At 36.0% G+C, this 26778-nt stretch overlaps 3 protein-coding genes and 1 non-coding gene across 9 annotated transcripts; 1 reads left to right on the top strand and 3 right to left on the bottom strand.

Moving 5' to 3' along the window:
- Positions 1-295: 295 nt before the first annotated feature.
- On the bottom strand, positions 296-7156 carry LOC116010735 (extensin-2-like). The gene is made up of 3 exons (XM_031250249.1): positions 6313-7156; positions 4596-5592; positions 296-1964 (listed from the first exon to the last, which is right to left on the bottom strand). Exons 1-3 carry the CDS (start codon positions 7154-7156, stop codon positions 296-298), a joined length of 3510 nt encoding a protein of 1169 aa, XP_031106109.1.
- A 2305-nt stretch (positions 7157-9461) lies between these two features.
- Positions 9462-12551, bottom strand: LOC116010734 (extensin-2-like). Its single transcript, XM_031250248.1, has 3 exons — positions 11127-12551; positions 9667-10916; positions 9462-9579 (listed from the first exon to the last, which is right to left on the bottom strand). Exons 1-2 carry the CDS (start codon positions 12508-12510, stop codon positions 9703-9705), a joined length of 2598 nt encoding a protein of 865 aa, XP_031106108.1. The 5' UTR covers positions 12511-12551; the 3' UTR covers positions 9462-9579; positions 9667-9702.
- A 5332-nt stretch (positions 12552-17883) lies between these two features.
- On the top strand, positions 17884-17965 carry TRNAS-AGA. The gene has a single exon. It is a non-coding gene; the product is annotated as a tRNA-Ser (tRNA).
- Positions 17966-20037: 2072 nt separating this feature from the next.
- Positions 20038-26690, bottom strand: LOC116010218 (pentatricopeptide repeat-containing protein At3g62890-like). 6 transcript variants are annotated; one of them, XM_031249523.1, is made up of 5 exons: positions 26505-26690; positions 26337-26385; positions 24733-24856; positions 23606-24211; positions 20038-22690 (listed from the first exon to the last, which is right to left on the bottom strand). In XM_031249523.1, exon 5 carries the CDS (start codon positions 22563-22565, stop codon positions 20175-20177), a length of 2391 nt encoding a protein of 796 aa, XP_031105383.1. In that variant the 5' UTR covers positions 22566-22690; positions 23606-24211; positions 24733-24856; positions 26337-26385; positions 26505-26690; the 3' UTR covers positions 20038-20174. The 6 variants fall into 6 exon arrangements, with proteins under 6 accessions (XP_031105383.1, XP_031105381.1, XP_031105380.1 ...); XM_031249521.1 differs by lacking the exon at positions 24733-24856 and having other exon boundaries at positions 23606-23838; positions 23983-24211; XM_031249520.1 differs by lacking the exon at positions 24733-24856 and having other exon boundaries at positions 23606-23833; positions 23983-24211.
- Positions 26691-26778: the final 88 nt, after the last annotated feature.

The following is a 26778-nucleotide window of genomic DNA, read 5'->3' as shown; positions in this document are numbered from 1 at the left end:
TGAATGCATTTACAACAATGTATTTCAAAAAACAACACAAAGTGAAAGGGCAATTAAATCTTAGTACATGGTTGGTGGAGGTGGAGAAGCATAAATGTATGTTGGTTGCAAGGGAGAGGGGGATGGTGGGGGAGGTGAATGGTATTAATATGGTGGAGGGGGAAAATGAGAAGGAGATAGTGGAGGCTAGAGGGGATTGATAGTAGTATTGAGGTGGAGGAGATGGTGATGGTAGTGGTGGAGACTTGTAGTAGTATGGTGGTGGAGGTGATGGTGATGGAGGAGGTGATTACTACTAATAATAGGGTGCAAGGGGCGACGGTGATGGTGGAAGAGGAGATCTGTAATAATAGGGTGGTGGTTGTGATGGAGATGAGGGTGGTAGGGATTTATAATAGTATGGTGGTGGGGGTGATGGTGATGGAGGAGGTGGTGACTCGTAATAGTAGGGTGGAGGAGGAGATTTGTAATGATAAGGTGGAGGAGGAGATGGTGAAGGTGGTGGAGGAGATATATAGTCATAAGGTGGAGGAGGAGATGGTGAAGGCGGAGGAGGAGATGATGAAGGTGGTGGAGCAGGTATATAGTCGTAAGGTGGAGGAGGAAATGGTGAAGGCAGAGGAGATTTGTAGTAATAAGGTGGAGGAGGAGATGGTGAAGGTGGTGGAGGAGATGGTGAAGGCGGAGGGGGAGATTTGTAGTAATAAGGTGGATGAAGAGATGATGAAGGTGGAGGAGATGTATATTCATAAGGTGGAGTAGATGGTGAAGGCGGAGGAGATGTATATTCATAAGGTGGAGTAGATGGTGAAGGCGGGGGAGGAGATTTATAGTAATAAGGAGTAGATGGTGAAGGCGGGGGAGGAGATTTATAGTAATAAGGTGGAGGAGGAGATGTATATTCATAAGGTTGAGGAGGAGATGGTGAAGGCGGGGGAGGAGATTTGTAGTAATAAGGTGGAGGAGGAGATGGTGAAGGTGGTGGAGGAGATATATAGTCGTAAGGTGGAGGAGGAGATGGTGAAGGCGGAGGGGGAGATTTGTAGTAATAAGGTGGAGGAGGAGATGTATATTCATAAGGTGGAGTAGATGGTGAAGGCGGAGGAGATGTATATTCATAAGGTGGAGTAGATGGTGAAGGCGGGGGAGGAGATTTATAGTAATAAGGAGTAGATGGTGAAGGCGGGGGAGGAGATTTATAGTAATAAGGTGGAGGAGGAGATGTATATTCATAAGGTTGAGGAGGAGATGGTGAAGGCGGGGGAGGAGATTTGTAGTAATAAGGTGGAGGAGGAGATGGTGAAGGTGGTGGAGGAGATATATAGTCGTAAGGTGGAGGAGGAGATGGTGAAGGCGGAGGGGGAGATTTGTAGTAATAAGGTGGAGGAGGAGATGTATATTCATAAGGTGGAGTAGATGGTGAAGGCGGGGGAGGAGATTTATAGTAATAAGGTGGAGGAGGAGATGTATATTCATAAGGTTGAGGAGGAGATGGTGAAGGCGGGGGATGAGATTTGTAGTAATAAGGTGGAGGAGGAGATGGTGAAGGTGGTGGAGGAGATATATAGTCGTAAGGTGGATGAGGAGATGGTGAAGGCGGAGGGGGAGATTTGTAGTAATAAGGTGGAGGGGATGGTGAAGGTGGTGGAGGAGATGGTGAAGGTGGTGGTGGAGATTTATAGTAATAAGGTGGTGGTGGTGGAGGAGATAGTAAAGGTGGTGGAGGAGATTTGTAATAGTAAGGTGGAGGAAGGGAAGGTGAGGGTGGCGGTGGAGATACGTTATAGTATGGAGGTGGAGGTGAAGGTGAAGGTGGTGGGGCACACTTGTAAGCATATGGTGGTGGAGGCGATGGTGATGGCGGCGAAAGCGACTTGTACTCATTGGGAGGTAGTGGGGACTGAGATGGTGGCGGAGTAGATTTGTGTTGATACACTGGAGGCTGGTGTAAAGAATACAAGTAACTAGTATCTCCAGAAACTACATTAGAGATAGCCAACAAGGCTAACACCACCAAGATGTGTTGCAACGGGCGACCTCCGGTGAGGCCACCACCGCGACTCCTCATTTCTTACCTAAAAAACCCTACCAACTTAAATCTTTGTTATTCAGCTGTGAGCTGATGACCAGAGGGGATCGAATGGCAAAGATATTTATATGATACTGCAAGAAGTGTGAAATAGTCGCTGCATGACATTGTCAACTGCCAACGTGGGAACAACTAATAAGATATAATGATAATTATATTGCGTGAAATTGTCAAATAGGGGAAACACCTCAAATAGTGGAACAATATAATTTTACAAAAACCCCAATCATAAACTCTCTACATATATGGCTGTATTGGTTTGATCGTACTTCTTTAATGTCAAACTCTAATTAATCACTTTTGCAATTCTTAATTATGATCATTTCTGTATATGAACCTGTCGGATCTCCCCCGTTAACCAAAACAAAAATGGTACCATATGAAATGAGAACCACATTTCCTGTAACTGTGAATTACCTTTTGTGCAACATGTAATGCCTGATTTGACATCTAGGAAGTATGCATTTCTATAATTACTTTTGTATTTCTGATTGTGTATCTTGTAATGCTTAATTGTACAATTTGTATTTTTATAATTATGTATCTTGTAATAATGTCTGATTGTGCAAATCGTAATGTATGATTGGGCAGTTTGTACGAGAGCAGTGATTCTCATTTGATCATGCCGCTATCAAATATAGTATTTATATCTTTATATGGCATTATTTAACTATTTGTTTTTTAACTTGCCATAAAATGGACAAATTCACAAACACCTTAATATTAAAAATTTTATGTTATTAGTGAATTTAAATTAGTGTATTGTAACCAAACTTTTCTCAATATATTTATAAAATTGTAGAAATAAAAAAAAAATCATATTGTAATAGATAGAATGGATAAAATTTTGAATTGTTACTTAAATGATGATCGGTGTATCATATGTTAATGATGATATGACAATGTGATAAACAACTTAAAAAGGACATGTGAAAAGATTGACAAAAATAGTTTAAAAATAAATTGAAAATTTATTATATTTTGATAAATATGATTTTTAAGGAAAATAGATATGATTTTAAAATACCTTGAGAAATTAACCTTTTGATTAGCTAATGATCTTGTAGTCTAGTAACACGAAGTGACTTTCCCATATAGGAGGTCATGAGTTCAAACCCCAGTACTTTTGAGAAAAAAAATGATATACTTTTATATCAAATTAAATGAAATTTGTTACTTTATTGAAATAAAGTATATATAATACTTATGAGGAAAAAAGTGATACTTTTTGAGAAAAAATGTAATACTTTCATATCAAAATATAATATTTAGAGCTTGAATTGAAGGGTTACTTATGATGGGGAAGTGTGATATTTATCATGGATAAATTGATTTATTGTTACTTATGAGCGGAAATGTAATACTAATTAGGAAAAATGTGTGTTAACGATAAATTGATTGATGGTTACTTGGAAAGTGATTGAAACTTGACTCGTGTCATGTATAAGGATCCGTGACACAGTCTCAAAGGAGTTTTTATCATCACTTATCCAGAATTTCCATATGAAAGAACGACAATTTTTGCTGAGAATAATCTTTTAGTGGATGGATGAGAAAATCTAAAAAGAGTTAAATCTTGGAATGACCCATTGATTATTAATATTTATCAATTTTTATCGTCAATATTTAATTGACTATAAATGGTCTATTGATTATTAACCTTTACCAATTTTCATCAATCACTTTCAATTTGACCATGAATGATCCCTTGACTATTGATTTTGTTCCAAATTTGGTCCTCTAGTTAAATATCTCTATTTATTAAACATTAAATTTAAGGGTATTAATAATGTAAAATTTTGGTTATTCACATTCCCACTAATGATGAATCCAATGTATTAAGTTTATGAACCGAATTTTTACATTATTATCTTTAAATTTAATGTTTACTAAATTGATATTTAACATGATATGATGATCAAAATTTTGAACAAAATCAATAGTTAAGGGGACCATTTATGGTCAAATTGAAAGGCGATAATGAATATTGATAAACGTCAATAATTAATGGACCATTTATAATTTAATTGAAAGTTAAGAATAATAAAAATTGATAAGTGTCAATAATCAAGGGACCATTTCTGGGATGGAATTAACTCATATAAAAATTATGAATTTAATTTATTAACAGTGGTTACATCAAACAAATTTTCATCTCATGGAAATGAATAACTCTTTCATATAAAATGATACAATAAGATATATGGGAAAGATATTAATAAAAAATTAGACATAAGTTGATCTACATTGTAAGAAACAAAGCTGTTAAATGCAATGAGGACGGAGCCTTTATTTCACAAATAAATTATGTTAAATGATGTCCGAATCTTCCTTTCAAGAAGCCTTCATCTATTCCACAATTATTGGATGGGAGATCTGAAAAATTAAAAATGTTTTATATAAGAGCTTCCAGTGGATAATACAACATTAATAAAAATGTATTCAAAATTAAATATCATTTACCTGATATGCAACACAAAGTGGAAGAGCAATTAAAGCTTAGTACTTGGTTGGTGGGGGTGGAGAAGAGTAAATGTATGTTCGTTGTGGGGGAGATGGGGATGGTGGGGGAGGTGAATGGTAGTAATACGGTGGAGGGGGAGAAGGAGATGGTGGGGGAGGGGATTGATAGTAGTATGGGGGTGGAGGAGATGGCGATGGTGGTGGTGGAGACTTGTAGTAGTATGGTGGTGGGGGTGATGGTGATGGAGGAGGTGGTGACTTGTAATAATAGGGTGGAGGGAGAGACGATGATGGTGGAGGAGGAGATTTGTAATAATAGGGTGGTGGTGGTGATGGAGACGGTGGTGGTGGAGATTTATAATAGTATGGTTGTGGGGGTGATGGTGATGGAGGAGGCGGAGACTTGTAATAGTAGGCTGGGGGAGGAGATGGTGAGGGTGGGGGAGGAGATGGTGAGGGTGGAGGAGGAGATTTGTAATAGTAGGGTGGGGGAGGAGATGGTGAGGGTGGAGGAGGAGATTTGTAGTAGTAGGGTGGTGGTGGCGATGGAGATGGGGGTGGTGGAGACTTATAATAGTATGGTGGTGGTGGTGATGGCAATGGAGGAGGTGGAGACTTGTAATAGTAGGGTGGGGGAGGAGATGGTGAGGGTGGAGGAGGAGATTTGTAGTGGTAAGGTGGCGGTGGTGATGGAGATGGTGGTGGTGGAGACTTATAATAGTAGGGTGGCGGGGGTGACGGTGATGGAGGAGGTGGAGACTTGTAATAGTATGGTGGCGGAGGAGACGGTGACGGAGGAGGTGGGGATCTATAATAATAAGGTGGAGGAGGAGATGGCGATGGTGGAGGAGGAGATTTGTAATAATATGGTGGTGGTGGTGATGGAGATGGGGGTGGAGGAGACTTGTAGTAATACGTGGATGGTGGTGGAGGTGACTTATAAGAATAGGTTGGTGTAGGCAATGGTGAAGGAGGGGGTGGTGATTTGTAGTAGTAAGTTGGTGGTGGGGGAGATTTGTAATTGTATGGAAGAGGGGCAGGTTTGGGCTTCTCACATTTCTCATAAGGAGTCTTTGGGGCATAAGCAAACGGTTTTGCATAGAGAACAACTTCATAAACTGTCTTTGATTTTACACTTAGTGTAGCACCCTTAATGCCCATATGAAAGTTAGTAGAGATGTTACACTTGGAACCCTTGGGTGGTGTGTGAAGTTTAGCCTTGCATGCCTTTCCTCCATATTTGTTGTAGTCAAACCCTTTAACTTCAATGCTATACTTTCCATTGATCTTGGTAGTTCCATATGCCACAATTTTCTTTTCACCGGCCATACAAGTGACCTCAACTATTGCACCTATATTAAGAAATTAATTGTCAATTAAGAGTGATAAATTAATAAGTAGATAATCATAAAGAAAATAAATATTAGTATATTTGTTTTCTATTAAAAGTCCATTGCAAATTAAAAGAGAGCTTTGTCAATAAAACATAAAAGGAAATACAATTAGAAACACCAACCATACAATTGTTGTGAAAATGGTTGAAGGGAAAAACTTACCTTTGAGATGTTTCATGTTATGAGATTTCTTAGGATATGCCCAATCGTAACATTTGAAGCAGTACACTTTTCCAACAACTTTAACCACTAATTGATCATAATGTGGAGGATAATAATGAGTTGGTGGTGGTGGTGAGGTGTAATAATAGGGAGATGGAGGGGATTTCTTGGGTGGTGGTGGGGAAGTGTAATAGTATGGAGTATGAGACTTTTTAGGTGGTGGCGGAGAAGAGTAGTAGTATGGAGGAGGGGGTGATTTAACTGGTGGTGGCGGAGAAGAGTAGTAGTATAGAGGAGGGGGTGATTTAACTGGTGGTGGTGGAGAAGAGTAGTAGTATGGTGGAGGAGGAGACTTTACAGGTGGGGGTGGTGATGAGTAATGGTATGAAGGGGGTGGTAATTTAACTGGTGGTGGGGGAGAGGTGTAGTAATAAGGAGGGGGTGGTGATTTCTTGGGTGGAGGTGGAGAGGTGTAGTAGTAGGGGGGTGGCGGTGAAGGTGAGGGTGGAGGAGGAGATTTGTAATAGTATGAGGGAGGAGGAGATGGCGACGGTGGTGGTGGAGATTTGTAGTAGTAAGGTGGAGGAGGAGACGGTGAGGGTGGCGGTGGAGATTTGTAGTAGTAAGGTGGAGGAGGGGAGGGTGAGGGTGGCGGTGGAGATTTGTAATAGTATGGAGGTGGAGGTGAAGGTGAAGGTGGTGGGGGGGACTTGTAAGCATATGGTGGTGGAGGTGATTGTGATGGCGGGGGAGGAGACTTGTAAGCATATGGTGGTGGAGGTGATTGTGATGGCGGTGGAGGAGACTTGTATGCATATGGTGGGGGAGGCGGATGCACGGGCGGTGGTGGAGACTTATACTCATAGGGAGGTGGTGGAGACGGAGAAGGTGGCGGAGGAGATTTGTATTGATACACAGGAGGCGGAGGTGAAGAATACAAATAACTAATATCTCCAGAAACTACATTAGAAATAGCCAACAAGGCTAACACCACCAAGATGTTTGGCAACCGGCGACCTCGGGTGAGGCCACCACCGCGACTCCTCATGTCTTACCTAAAAAACTCTACCAATTATCTTAAAGCTTTGTTATTCAGCTGTGAGCTGATGACCAGAGGGGATTGAATGGAAAAGGTATTTATAGCAGACTGCAAGAAGTGTGAAATAGTCGCCTGCATGAAATTGTCAACTGCCAACTGGGGAACAACTAAGATATAATGATCATTGCATTGCATGAAATTGTCAAACAGGGGAAACATCTCAAATAGTGGAGCAATATAATTTTATAAAAATCGCAATAATCAACTCTCTACACAGCTGTTTTGGCTTCATCATATTTCTTTAATGTCATACTCTAATCACTTTTGGAATTCTTAATTTTGATCATTTCTGTATATGAGCATGTCAACTCTTCCCCGTTAACCAAAATAAAGATTGGGCATGATGAAATGAGAACCACATTTCTCGTGTAAATTAAACCTAGGAATTACTTTTTGGGCAATTTGTAATGTCTGATTATGTAACTTGTAGTGTCTTATTGTGTATCTTTGAAATATGCATTTCTATAATTATTTTTGTATTTTGGATTGTGTATCTTGTAATGTATGATTGTCCAACTTAAAATTTTATTGATTGTGCATTTTGTAATTACTGATTATGCAACTCATAATGTATAAGTGCACAACAGTTTGAAAGCAATGTTTTTCATTTGATCATGTCCCTATTAATTATAATATTTATCTCCTTACATGGCACTATTTAATTAATTTTTTAACTTGTCGTAAAACCGACAAATTCACAATTATGCAAACATCTGAATATTAAAAAATTTACTGATGCGTTAGTGAATTTTGAAATTAATGTATTGGAACCAAACTTTTCTCAATATATTAATAAAATTATAGAATTAGAAAAAAAATCATATTATAGTTGAATGGATAAAATTTTGAATTGTTACTTAAATGATCGGTGTATGAGTGTATCATATGTTAAATGATGAAATGTCAAACTGTTAATGTGATAAACAACTTAAAAAGGACCTATGAAAAGATTGACAAAATTATTTTAAAAGTAATTTTAAATTAATTATATTTTGATACATAAGATTTTAAAACACCTTGACAAATTAAAGGGTAACTATCATTTGAGATAATATCGTCTCACGGATTCTTATTCGTGAGACGGATTTAGTCTAGATGAAATGTGTAATATTAATTAGAGATAAATTAATTTTTACTTTATACTGGAAAGTGCAATATTTATGAGGAAAAATATGACACTTTTGAAAAAGAAAATGTAGTATTTTTAAATCAATATGTAATATTCATATATTGAAGAGTTACTTATGAAGGGAATGTAATACCAATTAGGATAAATTGATTAATTTTTATTTATGAGAAAAAGTGTAATACTTATTGAAGAAAAGTGAAATAATAAAGGATAAATTGATCGTTACTTATGAAATAAAGTATAATACTTATGAGAAAACGTGTAATACTTTCATATCAAAATATAATATTTAGGTCTTAAAAGATTAGCAAAAATGTAATACTTATAAGGAAAAGTATATGTAATATTAATTAGGGATAAATTGATTGATGATTACTTGGAAAGTGATTGAAACTTGACTCGTGTCATGTATAAGGATCCGTGACACAATTTTAAATGAGTTTTTGTCATCATTTATCTAAAATCTCCCGATGAAAGAGGGTTAATTCTTGCTTAGAATAATCTTTTAGTGGATGGACGAGAAAATTTTTTTAAAAAAAATCTTTGAATGATCCATTGACGGTTGATATTTACTAATTTTTATGATCTACTTTTAATTTGACCATAATAAATGGTTCCTTGACTATTGACATTTACTAATTTTCATCATCGACTTTCAATTTGTCTATAAATAATCCTTTGACTATTGATTTTATTCCAAATTTGGTTCTCCAAATTAAATATCTACTTATTATTTATTAAATATTAAATTTAAGGGTAATAATGTAAAATGTTGGTTCTTCACAGTCAACTAATGATGAACCCGATATATTAAGTTTATGAACATAATTTGCCAATCTCAACAAAAAGTCAATTTTTACCTTATTATCCTTAAATTTAATGTTTACTAAATTAATATTTAACGGGTAGACCAAATTTAGAACAAAATCAATAGTTAAGGGATTATGGTCAAATTTAAAGTCGATAATGAAAATTAGTAAAGATTAATAGTGAAGGAAATATTTATGGTGCAATTAAAAGTTTAGAATAAAAACTAATAAATGTCAATATTAATCGTCGTTACATCCCAAATACCATTACAAAGAAATTTTGATCTCATCGAAATGAATCTCTTAGTGTCTTTCATATAGAATAAAATGATACAATAAGGACGGAGCCTTTATTTGACAAATAAATTATAATAAATGATGTCCGAATCTTCCTTTCAAGAAGCCTTCATTTATTCCACAATTGGATGGAAGATCTGAAAAATTAAAAATGTATTAAATAAGAGCTTCGAGTGGATAATAAAACATTAATAAAAATGTATTCAAAATTAAATATCATTTACCTGGTATACAACAAAAACTGGAAGAGCAATTAAAGCTTAGTACTTGGTTGGTGGGGGTGGAGAAGAGTAAATGTATGTTGGCTGTGGGGGAGATGGGGATGGTGGAGGAGGGGATTGATAGTAGTACGGAGGTGGAGGAGATGGTGATGGGGGTGGTGGAGACTTGTAGTAGTAGGGTGGAGGAGGAGAGGGTGAGGGTGGAGGAGGAGATTTGTAGTAGTAGGGTGGTGGTGGCGATGGAGATGGGGGTGGTGGAGACTTATAATAGTATGGTGGTGGGGGTGATGGCGATGGAGGAGGTGGAGACTTGTAATAGTATGGTGGAGGAGGAGATGGTGAGGGTGGAGGAGGAGATTTGTAGTAGTAGGGTGGTGGTGGCGATGGAGATGGTGGTGGTGGAGACTTATAATAGTATGGTGGCGGGGGTGATGGCGATGGAGGAGGTGGAGACTTGTAATAGTATGGTGGAGGAGGAGAGGGTGAGGGTGGAGGAGGAGATTTGTAGTAGTAGGGTGGTGGTGGTGATGGAGATGGCGGTGGTGGAGACTTATAATAGTAGGGTGGCGGGGGTGACGGTGATGGAGGAGGAGGAGATTTATAGTAGTAGGGTGGTGGTGGCGATGGAGATGGGGGTGGTGGAGACTTATAATAGTATGGTGGCGGGGGTGACGGTGATGGAGGAGGAGGAGATTTGTAATAGTATGGTGGTGGAGGTGACGGTGATGGGGGAGGTGGGGATCTATAATAATAAGGTGGTGGAGGAGAGGGTGATGGTGGAGGAGGAGATTTGTAATAATATGGTGGTGGTGGTGATGGAGATGGCGGTGGAGGTGACTTATAAGAATATGTTGGTGTAGGCAAGGGTGAAGGAGGGGGTGGTGATTTGTAGTAGTAAGTTGGTGGTGGGGGAGATTTGTAGTAGTATGGAAGAGGGGTAGATTTGGGTTTCTCACATTTCTCATAAGGAGTCTTTGGGGCATAAGCAAATGGTTTTGCATAGAGAACAACTTCATAAAGTGTCTTTGATTTTACACTTAGTGTAGCACCCTTAATGCCCATATGAAAGTTAGTAGGGATGTTACACTTGGAACCCTTGGGTGGTGTGTGAAGTTTAGCCTTGCATGCCTTTCCTCCATATTTCTTGTAGTCAAATCCTTTAACTTCAATGCTATACTTTCCATTGATCTTGGTGGTTCCATATGCCACAATTTTCTTTTCATCGGCCATACAAGTTACCTCAACTATTGCACCTATTTCAAGAAATTTCAATGAAGAGTACTTAATCAGTTAATAAAGTGATAATAATTATAAAGAAAAGAAATATTATTACACTATAAGTTTTGTTTTATATTAAAAATCCATTGCAAATTAAATGAGAATTTTGTCAATAAAACCTAAAATGAAATATAATTTGAAAACCAACCATACAATTGTGAAAATGGTTGAACGGAAAATCCTACCTTTGAGATGTTTCATGTTATGGGATTTCTTAGGATATGCCCAATCGTAACATTTGAAGCAGTACACTTTTCCAACAACTTTAACAACTAATTGATCATGATGTGGAGGATAATAATGAGTTGGTGGTGGTGGTGAGGTGTAATAATATGGAGATGGAGGGGATTTCTTGGGTGGTGGGGGGGAAGTGTAATAGTATGGAGTAGGAGACTTTTTAGGTGGCGGCGGAGAAGAGTAGTAGTATGGAGGAGGGGGAGACTTTACAGGTGGTGGTGGTGATGAGTAATGGTATGGAGGGGGTGGTGATTTAACTGGTGGTGGGGGAGAGGTGTAGTAATAAGGAGGGGGTGGTGATTTCTTGGGTGGTGGTGGAGAGGTGTAGTAGTATGGAGGAGGGGGCGATTTCATTGGTGGTGGTGGAGAAGAGTAGTAGTATAGAGGAGGGGGTGATTTAACTGGTGGTGGGGGAGAGGTGTAGTAATAAGGAGGGGGGGGTGATTTCTTGGGTGGTGGTGGAGAGGTGTAGTAGTATGGAGGAGGGGGCGATTTCATTGGTGGTGGTGGAGAAGAGTAGTAGTATGGTGGAGGAGGAGACTTTACAGGTGGTGGCGGTGATGAGTAATGGTATGGAGGGGGTGGTGATTTAACTGGTGGTGGGGGAGAGGTGTAGTAATAAGGAGGAGGTGGTGATTTCTTGGGCGGAGGTGGAGAGGTGTAGTAGTAGGGGGGCGGCGGTGAAGGTGAGGGTGGAGGAGGAGATTTATAATAGTATGGTGGAGGAGGAGATGGTGATGGTGGAGGAGGAGATTTATAGTAATAAGGCGGAGGAGGAGATGGTGAAGGAGGTGGAGGAGATTTATAGTAATAAGGCGGAGGAGGAGATGGTGAAGGGGGTGGAGGAGATTTATAGTAATAAGGTGGAGGAGGGGAAGGTGAGGGTGGCGGTGGAGATTTGTAATAGTATGGAGGTGGCGGTGAAGGTGAAGGTGGTGGGGGAGATTTGTAAACATATGGTGGTGGCGGTGATGGTGATGGCGGTGGAGGAGACTTGTATACATATGGTGGGGGAGGCGATGGTGATGGTGGTGGAGGAGATTTGTATACATATGGTGGGGGAGGCGATGGTGATGGCGGTGGAGGAGACTTGTATACATATGGTGGGGGAGGCGAATGCACTGGCGGTGGTGGAGACTTATACTCATAGGGAGGTGGTGGAGATGGAGAAGGTGGCGGAGGAGATTTATATTGATACACAGGAGGCGGAGGTGAAGAATACAAATAACTATTATCCCCAGAAACTACATTAGAAATAGCCAACAAGGCTAACACCACCAACATGTGTGGCAACCGGCGACCTCCGGTGAGGCCACCACCGCGACTCCTCATGTCTTGCCTAAAAAACTCTACCAATTAACTTAAAGCTTTGTTATTCAGCTGTGAGCTGAGGATGACCAGAGGGGATTAAACCGCAAAGGTATTTATAGTTGACTGCAAAAACTGGGGAATAGTCCTTGCATGAAATTGTCAACTGCCAACCAGGGAACAACTAAAATATAATGTTCATTATATCTTATGAAATTGTCAACAAGGGAAACATCTCAAATAGAGGTGCAATATAATATTACAAAAACCTCAATCATCAACTCTCTACATAGCTGTATTGGTTTTATCGTACTTCAATTCTTTAATGTCATACTCTAATCACTTTTGGAATTCTTAATTTTGATCATTTCTGTATATGAACATGTCAGTTCTCCCCCCTTAACCAAAATAAAAATAGCAAGTAGAAGACGCAGAGGTTTTTTTTTTTTTTTAGGAAAACGCAGAGGCTATTTAATTGTACTTTGATATAACATTTATTCCATTTACATTTGTCAATTATGAGGCAAGATAAATTGAGAACGACATTTCCCTTGCTAACTACCTTTTTTGCATCTTACAGCTATTTCTGTATTTATTACTTTTGTATGTTGGATGCGTTAATACCTATAAGAGTTAATTACACTTTTGGTCCTGTGACTATTGGGGTCTTGTTAATTTCAGTACTTGACTTTAAAAACTAACAATTTAGTCCTCTAACTATACAATTTTTAACACATTCGGTCCTCCCGGCCAAATTTCGCCGGAATCTTTTAATTCCATATTAATTTGTTTAATTTGGGGGCAAATAGGTCATTTAATGTTTTTCCTTCTTCTTCCTCCTTCGTCCTTCTTCAAAAACATATGCCGCCGGTGGTGGTGTTATGTTCTTTGACAAGTAGTATATACCTCATAATAGCAATTGGCCGAACGGATTTAATTTCTCAAAGTAATAATTAAGAAAAGAGTTTTTTTTAAGCCACCGCCGCATTCCAGGAGCTCGTAAAAGCTTGTGACGAACCTCTGGGTTTCTCTCTTTTTAGTTTTGATTTTCTTTGAATTTTGGCTTCCTGTATGGTTTTAAGATCTGGGTTTTTAAAATTCTTTTGAAGCTTTACTTGAAAATTTTTGAATTTTTTTTATAGCTTTTGTATTTCTATTTTTTTTTTTTCGAATCTGGGATTTAATTTTGTGCATGAATATGGGGAATAAATTGAGGGCAGCTTCCATGGATTAAACAAATCTAAATAAATTCCATTGTGAAATCAACCTGCACGTTGGGAAATCCTCCCCAAGAAATGATGGAACGGTGACTCAAACTTTACGAGGAAGGACAAGTACAGGGTTCTCGCAGGAAACGATGGAACAGGGTTCTCGCCGAAAACGATGGAACGGTGACTCAAACAATAAATGACCGATTTGCCCCCAAATTAAAAAAAAATTAAATTAAATTAAAAGATTCCGGCGACATTTGGTCGGTGATTTGGTCGGGAGGACCGAATGTGTTAAAAATTACATAGTTAGGGGACTAAATTGTTAGTTTTTAAAGTCGATTACTGAAATTAACAGGACCCCAATAATCACAGGACCAAAAGTGTAATTAACTCATACCTATAATGGTCCCTTAACTATTTCATAATTCTCAAATTGGTACTCAACTTAGTCGTTGTATGTTGGATGTGTTAATACCTATAATGATCATACCCCTATCAATTATAATATCTATCACTTTATATGACACTATTTGATTAATTTTTTAACTTATCGTAAAATCAACAACTTCACAAACATATGAATATAAAAAGTTTTATGCTAGTGAGTTTTGAATTTTGTGTTAAATATATTCTGCTAAAGATTTTGTTATCAACATAACGGAGGCTTTTACATTCTAGCAGAGTCAATAGTACTCAAAAAAATATTGTAAATTCTAAAGATAAACAACAATCCAATCCCGCACAATCTAAATCTTTCTATATATATATATTTCACTTCACAAATTCAGAATTAAACATTTTCCTAATTTAATCTATACTATATAAATATATAATAGCAGAAGATATGATTAGCATCTATCTAAGAAATTAACGTGCGGTGCAGCTGTGTGAAAGAAGTGGTGACTTAAATATGGTTTGACAAATGCTATATTGCAAATACTATATATAGCATCTGCCTCAATATAAAAAATTAAGAAAAGAAAATGAAATTCAAGAAAAATGTCTAAAAAAATTTATCAGCCTCCGGTTAAGTTTTCTAAACATTAATAATTATAATTATTTCAAACAAAAAAAAAAAAAAAGAATTATCATTATAGACTATAAAACTTAGAAAGTGGTAAATTAGAATGCTCATATTATTACCATGGTTATGGCTTCAGCCTTCAAATAATGAATGTAAAGATATAGTGTTTAGGTCGTTAGTGAAATTTCAGTTTTTTTGGTAACTAACTAAATCCGATAATCAATTTTTTTTGATCGGTTATAAGAATTATCTTTAGTCAGTTACGAAGGTCAAAAATCTTAATTCGTTTTTCGATTATTCAGTCAGTTACGTAACCGATCGGTTATTTGCTTACCCTTAGATATAGTGCTAAGTTATATTTTTGGAATGGCTATAGTACTTCATTTGCATCATTTGTGGAGAAGGATAAAAGGAAGATAAGAAACTATTTTATAATTAGATGAAGACTTAGTAATGGCAAACATGTTGGAGAATGGGTGAGACAACACTTTTTTTTTATAGGTGTGAGAACATGACACATAATAATTTATTCTAAATCATGATTGCAAGTAACATGGTATAAAATTAAAATCCTACTTGTTAGTATCCAATTTCCATTCAACCAACGAAGTGCTTAATTAACAATAATGAACTAGTCGTAAATACTTTAATTAAAGCATAATTTGAGTTAGAATATATATATATAGTAAATAATTAAATACTATGAAATGAAATAACTATTTAATAATAAAATAAAAATGAATTAATAAGGTATTACCACATCAAGAAATAAATAATACAAGGTAAATTTAAAGAGAGAATGTTACATAACTTACATTACTGTGGCTTAAATATTAGTACAATTTTAATGGAATAGATGCACATGACATTTAAAAGATTTGAATGTTTGATAGAATCATGATTTTATTGTGTTTTTCTTAGGGGCAAAAACTTGTGTTAGACCGTCTCACGGATCCTTGTCCATTACTTATACACTGGGGATCAAACTTATGACCTCTCACTTGAGAGAGTCACAGTTATGCCGCTTGACCACAAGATCTTTGACATTAACTTTGATTTAAAAGTATTACAGTAAGTAACAAACATTTTATTCATGATTAGTATTACATTTTCATTTTGATCTCATCCATCTCATTGATAAGGATTTGTGACATGGTCTCACAAGAGAATCACTCTTTCTTAAATGAGTAATGTTGCAAACCCCTCATAAATTTCCTCCTTATTTCCCCTAATGAGGTAGCACTATCCACCATCCATCATCTAATCCTTTGATCTTGTTGCTGCAAATACCTAATGGAGCAATTCCATTCCACGCTTCTTGTCCACGTGTTTCAGGAAGGAAATCAATGCACCGACTGTTTAACAAACATGGGCCAAAGTTCTCAACGGGGTAGGACTATTCTTGATCGATCACCTCCCCGAACAAAGTGAAAGAGTTGCTGCAGCGCGATTCACAGAACGTCGCCACTAGTAGGCTTCATTAACCCTCGGGGCTTTCGGGCCCTCCCCCCTCACCAAAAAAAAAAAAAAAAAAAAAAAAAAGGTAGCATTATCTTCTTCTTTTTTGTACTTCCGAAGAGCTCCACCCAGGTAACACTCTATTCAATTATGATATTCTAGATACACCATTTGCATCAGTCGCTAGAAGGTTTTTTATACAATCCGGCGCATAATCTAACAAAATAATTCTCTAGTCCATCATTTGCCCAAGATTCGCAAGGCCATAAATTGATCAAAGTATGTGGAGTCAATGAATTCATAACACCCAATGATTTTAAGCCAAATATTATGAAAAATTAACATTTTCCTTCTTGAATATAATTTTTATTCTAAAATTTGAATTGGTGTTTGATAGAGTTTTTAAATTTTTCAAATAGGCCAGGGGTATTTGAAATGTTATATTCTGAATAAAGGTATAAAAAACTTGTGTGAGATCGTCTCACATATTTTTGTTCGTGAGACGGGTCAGATTGTAGACAATTGGGTGTGTGAGTATCACAATTTCAATTATAAGTATTATAATATTTATCATTAATAATAATCACTTTTACCCTAAATAGTATTACAATTTCACATGGCATTAATGTGGAAAAAGTTATTTTAATTTTTTTATGATTACATATTTACATAACTTCTTTTATTTTTTAGTTTTATGACAATATCTATTATAATTCACCGTAATTATTATTTATTTCAAATTGGTATTAAATTTTCTGTAATAAGTATTATTATTTTTATTATAAGTAACAAGCAACTATCATATATTGGACTCATTTCACTTATTAAGATTCGTGAGACAATCTCACACAAATGTGACTCTTTTAACCAATATCATATCAAATTTCTCAATTTTCACTACATCATTAATTATATATTTGTAAAATAAGGAGACATTGTCAACAAAAATTGAACCAAAGTTATTTTTAAAAAGAAAGCAGCTAGACTTGAATTGAACCGAAGTTATTTATTTGTATAATAACTAGAAATTTTAGCAAATACACAACACAATCAACTTGTTTTTTTTAGTGCTACTTACTCTATTACATTATTACATTGTAGTATCTGTTTATTTATAATATTAACTAGCTATAGTTATGGAAAATTATATTCAATTTATGTTTTTCGTTTCTTTATTGTGTTTTAGGAATTTTTACCTTACCGATAATACTAAGGGCAATTAGATATATTATATTATAGTATCATACTTAGATATAATAACTACTATCACATTAATGTTAATAATACATGATACAGTTAGGTATGCGGTATACCATATTTATTTTCAATTGAGCTTGTTTGTCATTTAGTAATTAAAATATTTCACGGGTCTATTGGTCTTCTCGATTTGACTCGGTTGGCCAGTTTATGTCATTGTAGTCATTTACCGGTTGTTGTCACAATACAAGCTTTACACATAACACACATTTAAATAGAGATTACGAGATTTTTTTGTAAATCAAGCATATACTCCGTAGCATATTTATTTATACTCAATACTATCAATGCAATAAATAAATAAATAAATAAACATAATTTTTTAACTTGGGTCTTTCATTAATTACTTATTTACTTTATTAATTTCCGAGGATACAGATCCTCTTCGGCCCAAAAGGAGCTGAGAATAGGAAGAATAGAATTTAAAATGTTGAGGTATATGCACTTGTGGTCGTGCCGGAGTGGTTATCGGGCATGACTAGAAATCATGTGGGCTTTGCCCGCGCAGGTTCGAATCCTGCCGACCACGATTTTATAACTTTGTGGGGAATTTTTCATATTCAACAAAGAAAAAAACTGGTGGGCCAATGGGCTTTCCATTTTATGGGCTATCAAGTGTTGACAGACTAATGGGCCGTAAGGGAGCCCAAAACAACCCTCTATATTCTCTTAAGTATTCAATAATGTTCGATAATATAAATAGCAACATAATATCCAATAATTAGTTATCTTAAAATAGAGGATTTGTTTAATTAATGGTATAATTTTCTTCTCAAACTCATAACTGACAATAAGGTACCTCGCCTTGAAAGGATGGTTGAGTCAGGAACATAATTTTCATATCTAAATATCACAAATTTAATTGTTATTAACATTCTCTTCGTTGAATTTGTCACGCAAAGTTTTCATAATGTAATTCACCTCTTAGGGTCTCAGGTGTACTTTGAGAGTAATTACACATGAGCGAAGGAGGTAATCGCATGAGATTTTCTAAATGCAATTTACCTATCATGTGTAATTTGTAAATTATTACATATAAGCGATGTATGCCTTTGAGTAATAATTACATGTTTCTTTCTCATTCAAAAGATATGTGCTTTCCACAACTATTGTAACAAGATCTTTATGACTCTTTAGAGTAAAAAAATTTCTAGAATATCAACATCTACAAACCCGTCATTTAGCCCATTGATCTTACCATCACCAATACTTGAAACCCTGGCAAGAATTGCTTCAAATCCTCAAATTCAATATTTAAAGATAAAATTCGAAGTCTCATATTCTTAATCAATCTCAATACTCTATAGTGTCTCCACAACTAAGAAAAGTTGATCGTGTGTCTAGGGATGGCACTGGGGCGGGGTGGGGTGCGGGGGATATATCACCCGCCCCCGCACCCGCATTCCCAACCCACTCCCCGCACCCGTGCGGGTAATGAAATTCCTACCCATCCCCGCCCCCGTGGGGATTTTGCGGGTGCGGGTAATACCCAACCCGCAACTCTAATTATTAATATTACACTTAAATCTAATGAAAATTTTATACTACAATTCTAATTATCACATGGATTCTTTTTATAAGTTTGAACATAACTCTAACATTTAATAAGACTCAATAATGTTAGTCTTTAATTGAAACTAAAATTGTGTTGGTAGTATAGTTGTATTAAGCGTTTGCTCATTATGTTATTTATGATGTTCCTTTTCAATATTCATTAACAAAAAATAAGACAATGAGATGATAATTCAATTGAATCCGTGAGGCACTAGCTCATAAAGAAGTTTAATTCATTATGCATTTTGAATTATAAAAGATACATAAATTTATATAATAAATTAATATTGTACAAATAATGCAAGTGAGTTATGTGTGTGTGTGTCTATATATATATATATATATATATATATATATAAGTGCGGGTGCGGGGCGGGGATGCGGGGAACCCATAAGGTGCGGGTATAATTGCCATCCCTACGTGTGTCTCATATTGATATCTTATCTGCTTCCTTTTGGAATCACTGGTATAATTTTCTAAATTTACATCAAACACAATATTTTTCCTCCAAATAGTGTATCTAAACTAAATGGATTATTGAACCTTAAAGTATCTCATAAGTTACTATCCAAAGTTTCAAAACAATATTTATGCATCATTAGAGCTTCTCCCAAAGTATTCATCTGCACTTAATATTAGCTCTCTTGGATGAGTGTAAGTAAAACAAGTTCTAAATCTCTAACACCCAAGATAAGAGAGTCATTTATATTAGTGATGTGGAGAACATCATGATGGTAAACTGCTGATGGGGCTGACATAGTGTGCATGGAAAATAATACTTCAACATTATTAAAAAAAAAAAAAAAAAAAAAAAAAAAAAAAAAAAAAAAAAAAAAAAAAAAAAAAAAAAAAAAAAAAAAAAAAAAAAAAAAAAAAAAAAAAAAAAAAAAAAAAAAAAAAAGAGAACATATCGCAGCCATATATCAACCCAAATCAATGACCAAGATTAATCCACATTTCTCATGTGGGAAAGTGTCCTCATTTGATCCTTAATCTATATATATATATATATATATATATATATATATATATGTTTAGCCAAAAAGTTGATGGAATTTGTTATTTGTTACAAATGTTTAAGGTTACAATTCAAAAGAAGTTATTGTTAGAAATTTACTCTCATTACTGTATCTATCAATCTATCATGTTCTGCAGATTATATAACAGAGCCAAGTCAAAAACCTTACCAGAACTCCATGCAAGAACAAGAACCATCCTTGAAGTGATGAAAGCGATGCCTATCCCTGATCACAATTTCGCGGTTATACGCTTTGGAAATCAGTTTAGCTGCAGAATGGCAATCGCTACAGATACGCAAGTTCTTCATTATTCTTATTGGTGCTGGCGGAAGAGATGAAATGAGCCCAAACGCAATTGCAAGCTTCTCGCTATGTCTGAATAGACTACTTTCTTTTTCCTCTTCTTGAATATCAAGAAGAACCTCTTCTGTTCCTGGATTATAGCCCATAGTTTTCAACCGATTCACCATTTCATCTAGCATTACTTCTATTTCCTTTGACTTGGGGTGAGACTTGTCTCCTCCTGCAAAGAATTCATGAACGATACCATCGGCTTCAATCATACTGCACCCGGGGGTTTTAACCACACCCTGTTGCATCATTGCACCTCTCACGCCCTCCACATTGTCCCAGTTTCCCTTTGAAGCATATATGTTGGACAGTAAGACATGAAACCCGTCATGGTAGGGCTGAAGCTCGAGGAGTTTTTTTCCAACCCGCTCTCCCATTTCACTGTCACCATGCTTTTTGCAAGCTCCGAGCAAAGCCCCCCAGGTGGGAACGTCTGGAGCCATGGGCATAGTCTGGATGAGATTTTCAGCTTCTTTGAGCAATCCTGCACGCCCGAGTAAGTCGACCATACACCCATAGTGTTTTAAATTGGGTTCAATGCTGTACGATTTCACCATGGAATCAAAATATTGGCGACCCTCGTCTACCATGCCCATATGTCGACAAGCACCAAGAACTGCCACAAAGGTTACCTCATTTGGAGTCACTCCGCATTTCTTCATTTCTTCAAATGTTTCAAGTGATCTTTGTACCTGCCCATTCATGGCCAACCCTAGAATTAAAGCATTCCAAGAAGAAACTCCTCTTTCTTCCATTCCATGGAAGACCTCCATTGCATTCTCTGTGTAGCCACATTTCATGTACATGTCAATAAGAGTGGTACCTAGAATGATATTAACCTTAAGCCCATTCTTCCTTATATATGCATGAATCCATTTGCCTTGTTCAAGGGCTGCAAGGCGAGTACAAGCCGAAACCACACTAACTAAAGTCGTCTCATCAGGCTTAATGCCAATGTGCAGCATTTCTTGAAATAAAGCTAAAGTCTCAGAGAACTGGTCATGTTGGGCATAGCCAGAAATCATCGTGGTCCACGAGACACAATCCTTCTCAAGCATGGAATCAAATAACACCCGGGCTTTTTCCACTGAACCGCATTTCACATAGGCAGAGATGATTGAATTCCAAGAAATCTGGTCCAGATTCCTACTTGTATCAAACATATTTTGTGCAGCAGTTACATCTCCACAGCTGGAATACATATGAATTAAAGCATTTTGAAGGTTGACATAAGATTCAAAACCAATTTTAATAACCAACCCATGAACCAATTTTCCAGTCTCTAGAACCAATAAATTTGCACAAGCTGAGAACACACTAACCATCACAACCTCATCCATAGCAATCCCCTTGGCAGACATTTGAACAAACAAATCCAAAGCCTCTTCATAAAACCCATTTTGCTCATAGCAAGAAATTAAAGCGGTCCACGAAACCAAATCCTTGTCATCCATTTCATGAAACAAACGGCAAGCCTCCGCCACCCTACTGCACCTACCCAATAACACAATCATAGAATTCGAGGCAATCACATTCCTCCTAGGCATCTGATCATATATCATCATTGATTCTTCAACATTCCCTGCCTGAACATACCCTGCCAAGATCGAGTTCCAGGAAACCAAGTCCCGCACAGGACTTTCATCAAACACCTTCCTCGCATCACCCATATTTCCACACACAGCGTACATGTTAATCAAAGTATTCCGAACATAAACATCTGATCCAAAACCCATTTTCACAACATGACTATGCAACTCTCCGCCCTCAAGCAATGAGCACCGGAGCGTGGCAGCTTGAAAAAGAATTGGGAGCGTATAATTGTCCACACATAGAGTTTCCCTCAACGTCGATTTATACAAAACGATGGAATTTTGGGGCATGCTTTGCTGCAGGTAAGCTCTCATCATGGTGTTTACAGAAAACACATTCGGGTTTTCGATCTGAGTGAATATGTTTTCAGTGCAGTTGATGCCAATGAAGGGGGAATCAGTGCAAAACTTGAGAACTCTGCTTGCCGCATATGTGTCTTTGATGAAGCCAGTGGATATCATCTGTGAAAAAATCTGCCAGAAATGCTTGAGGTTCTGGCAGTGAAGAAGAAGAGACTCCAAAATTGAGAGGTTTATGGTGGCTGTCGCGACAGGTTTCGGGGAAACGGTGGATTTGATTGCTGAAGAAGCACCCAGCTTTGTGAAATTCATATGTGTGTATTCTTGTATACATGTATAAACACAAAGCAGCTGTTTGTCTTTTGAGGTATGATGGAATGGAATAAACAGAGTATTCTAGTTTGATTGCGCGCCTGTTTTTAAACACAAATCTGTCCCTGCAATTTATTAGTCCCTCTTTAGATTTTTCGAATCTTTAAGTATCAAACATTTTATTCCTTATTAGTATTATATTTTTATGAGTACTAGTAATTGTCCCGTGCGATGCACAGATAAGACTTATAAATTAGTAAGCAGGAGTCCTATCGTTTTATAGGCCCGGGGCAAGTGAACAAAAAGAGGCCCTATACTATGTAAGATAACATAAATTTTTATTATTAAATATTAAATTCAATATATGAGTATAAAAATACTAATTAAATATAAAATATAATTTTTATAATTAAATATTAAATTCCTCATTATCATTTTCGTCAAACTGTTTTTCCTAATAATATGACGTTTACTTGAAAATGTAGCATCTATGTTTATCTGACATGCAATACTTTTGACAATATTTATACTAGAAATCTAGAATTCCACCTTTTGTCACAAGAAAATGTCATAATTTTAGGGAGGTTAGTGGTTGAGTAATTGCAAAAACAACTACAGGCTGCAGCTCTCTAATTCCAAGATGATCATATATTCATTCATTTCTTACAAAATTATGGAGAGATTCACATGTTACTAGATATTCATAATTACCAAAAAGAATTTCTATAAATTAAAAGTCAAACACCCCAAACCCCATGCTGTAATCCCTCATGGGATTGCATAATATAATCTTGAAATTTGACTATGATCAAAAAACCTTCTAATCCCTTATGATTGTTAATAGGCTTCAGGATACAAAATATTCATCGAACTTAGTAATTTCACAATCTTTTCACTCAGATTCTTTATTTATTTATTTATTTGTCAAGACATATACTACCAATAACCCTCCCCCCACATAATTAAACCAAAAAGAAAGAAATAAAGAATCAAAGGAAATCCTAATAGTGTAAATAATAAAGAATCAATTGAAAACTCACATTGAAGAAAGTAAAAGCAACCTCACATGCAAGAAAGTCAGCACCCTTGTGAGCTGGGAAATTGCATTGAGAATGAAATTCTGCCAGTCAACAACTCCATTCACCACCCTCAAAGCCTCCCATTGTGAAATTCCTCCACACTCCTCTTCCTCAGGGAGCTCAAAGCCAGATTCCCAATTTTTCTGCCGACAGTCTGTTGCCCGGTTGCCAACAAATTTGACAATACAACTATACTAGCATTGGAACAACTTGTGAATTTGTGATTGCAGATTACCACAGTTTATATAGAACCCTTTTTTTTTAGAACCAGTTTATATAGAACCCTAAATCCCTAATTTTGCTAATTTGCGTATGCTCAAATTTAAATTATTTAATACCTCAATTTTTAGCTGTTGAGGAATAATGAGCGGCACGAACGGCTACTCTTGAGAATCCAAACCTTTGCTATGGCTGGGCAGTGTGGGCGAGACATTCAGGAAGCTGTGTCATTATTCCTCAACAGCTACTCTTGGGCGGCACGAACGGCTACTCTTGAGAATCCAAACCTTTGCTATGGCTGGGCAGTGTGGGCAAGACATTCAGGAAGCTGTGTCATTGAGTTCGCACCTACCGGCATACATTAATGAAATCTTTATCTTGAATCTCAATAAATTGCATTTGCAATCAGTAGCCAATATGCTCGACTTTCACAACATTCCAGTTATTGAATTATTCATACAAACCCTCTTCATGACAATTATGAAGTAACTTATGGGGCTATAAATATGCAAAACCTTTAACCTCAAAAACCAGTGTAATTCTTGGCAGATTGATATGGAATAAACAAAACAGAAATAACAGATGAACTACTCCCACAATAGAAAAATACAACATCAAAGTTATCCAACGAACAGTATACTTCAATATAATTTACCTAAGCACAGTATAAATTACTGCAATTTGCAGAAGTTCAGATGCACATTGAAACACAAACTTTTTCTAAAATAAATAATAAAATTAAAGAATTCATGAGATCCAGAACCATTTGTTCATCAATAAATTTGAAATCTTCACTATATTGATCATGTAACCGAAAAATTTCTCTAGATCTTAAGTGAATTGGATCGTAAGATTGATTAGAGGTTTACATGGAAGAAATAATGTAACCAGATCGGCAAGTCAGATCAGAGGAAAACGCTGCGAACAGGAAAGGAGAAACGGTAGCTACCAGGTAACCCTTAACACAGTAAACTATAACCCGACAATCGAATCCTATAATCAAAGAGAAACACAAAACACATCAATATTTACAAAGAATGGAAAAAGATAGGTCTTTACTTCAAATATACACAATGAGCATTGAATTATATAGCATTCTAGAGTAACTGAGTAAGAGAAATCGAAAAAATAGAGTCTTTCTTCTGTCTTTTTTTTTTACATTAATGGAAAAAAAGTTGTAAGTGCACAAGTAAATATGCCATTGTAGTGAAACAAAGCTGACAACTTTGTATAACAGCATTAATATTCATCGAAATTTCCACTTATGCTCACAACAGAAACTTGGGAAATAAAAATGAATTGCAGAAAATCTTCAAAACACCAAGTGCAGTAGAAAAATATATTAAATCAAACAAAAATATAAAAATATATTTTAAAAAAAAAAAAAAAGGGAGAGACTTATCACCGAATCAGATATAAAGGAAATTTCTTTTTTTCGTTCCAGAAGATGAACAAATCCTAGGCAGATAGATAGATAGATATATATAGATTTTTGTCAATTTCCTATTCAGCAATTCAATCTTGAGCTAAACAACAAAAGAGTGGGCCATAAGGCAATGTGAACTGAGAGCCGATCCTATACCATGTACAAAAGTTAACATAAATTTTTATAACTAAATTTTAAGTTCAATATATTAGTACAAAAATACTAATGTCAACTAATTTAAAATAAAACCAACCATTTTTTATCACTAGTTTCTCCATTTCTAGTATAATAAACATATGAAAAATGCCTAGAGGTATTAACTAAAGGAAACACAATATTTAATTCACTTATAGCCCCTTTTCAACCAAAATATCTCTTGATTGGTTATCAAGATTAGACCAATTTTTAGAGTTATACAAATATCAAAATAAGGGACAAATTGTTTATCAACCAATATATTTTCAACATTATACTCATTTAATAAATTACCATGTTCACTCAAAGGACTATTATTTATTACATTATCATGTTTACTCAAATTACAATATCCTCATTAATATGATCTTGGTTACTCAAGTTTTTATTAGATTGACTAAGATTATCTACACTTAATCTCTCCAAATTCTCATTAGAGGATCCTACTATTTTAATAAATTTATTCATAGCTCTTCTTTGTTATTCTACCAACTGCTCAACTTGTTTCTTTCTTCTTTTTTTTCAATAAATGTTTTTTAGGTAACATTTTATAAAATAATTATTATAAAAGTAGTCTTAAAAAAAAAAAAAAAAAACGCCTAGAGGATTAACAAAGACAACAATAGAGTATTGCAATTAAAATTCATCAATTCAAACACAATTAGAGTACTGCTATTGCAATTAGAATTGAAACACAAATACACAATTAGAAATTTAACAATATTTTTTTATCACCTAAATGCATAATGCAGCTTCAACGATTTGAAGAATTAAATTTTACACCAGGCATGGCTTCTCTGATTTTGCAATTAACAGATATTGATAAAGAATTAAACATTAACAGTAGAGTACCTTGTTTAGTTGCCCGTGGCCGACAAATCCGATACAAACACTGAAATAACTATACAAGAAAGGAGATAGGAGATTACTAATTGAGAATTTGATATTGCAAATTACCACAATTTATATAGAACCCTAAATCCCTAATTTTGCTAATTTGGTTATGCTCAAATTTAATACCTCAATTTTTAACCGTTGAGAATTGACTATTGCTGACTAATGTGCGGGGCAAACGGCTAATCTTGGAAATTCGAACCTTAGCTATGGGTGGGCGGCGTGGGCGAGACAGTCATACAGCTTCGCTGCTTCGTCAATTTGTCACTTCCGGCTTCAACTTCGAAGAACAGAGAAAACTTGCCGGAATCAAGTTGGTAGGGAATAGTAATTATTAGGAGTACGAAGGAAATAAGTGGTATAAAAATTAAAATGTCTGTAATTTTTATTTTTTTTTTTT

The sequence above is a fragment of the Ipomoea triloba genome, chromosome 2 (assembly GCF_003576645.1).
Source record: "Ipomoea triloba cultivar NCNSP0323 chromosome 2, ASM357664v1".
Taxonomy (NCBI): domain Eukaryota; kingdom Viridiplantae; phylum Streptophyta; class Magnoliopsida; order Solanales; family Convolvulaceae; genus Ipomoea; species Ipomoea triloba.
The sequence above is the reverse complement of the archived record's forward strand: the minus strand, read 5'-3'. Positions and strand labels throughout refer to the sequence as shown.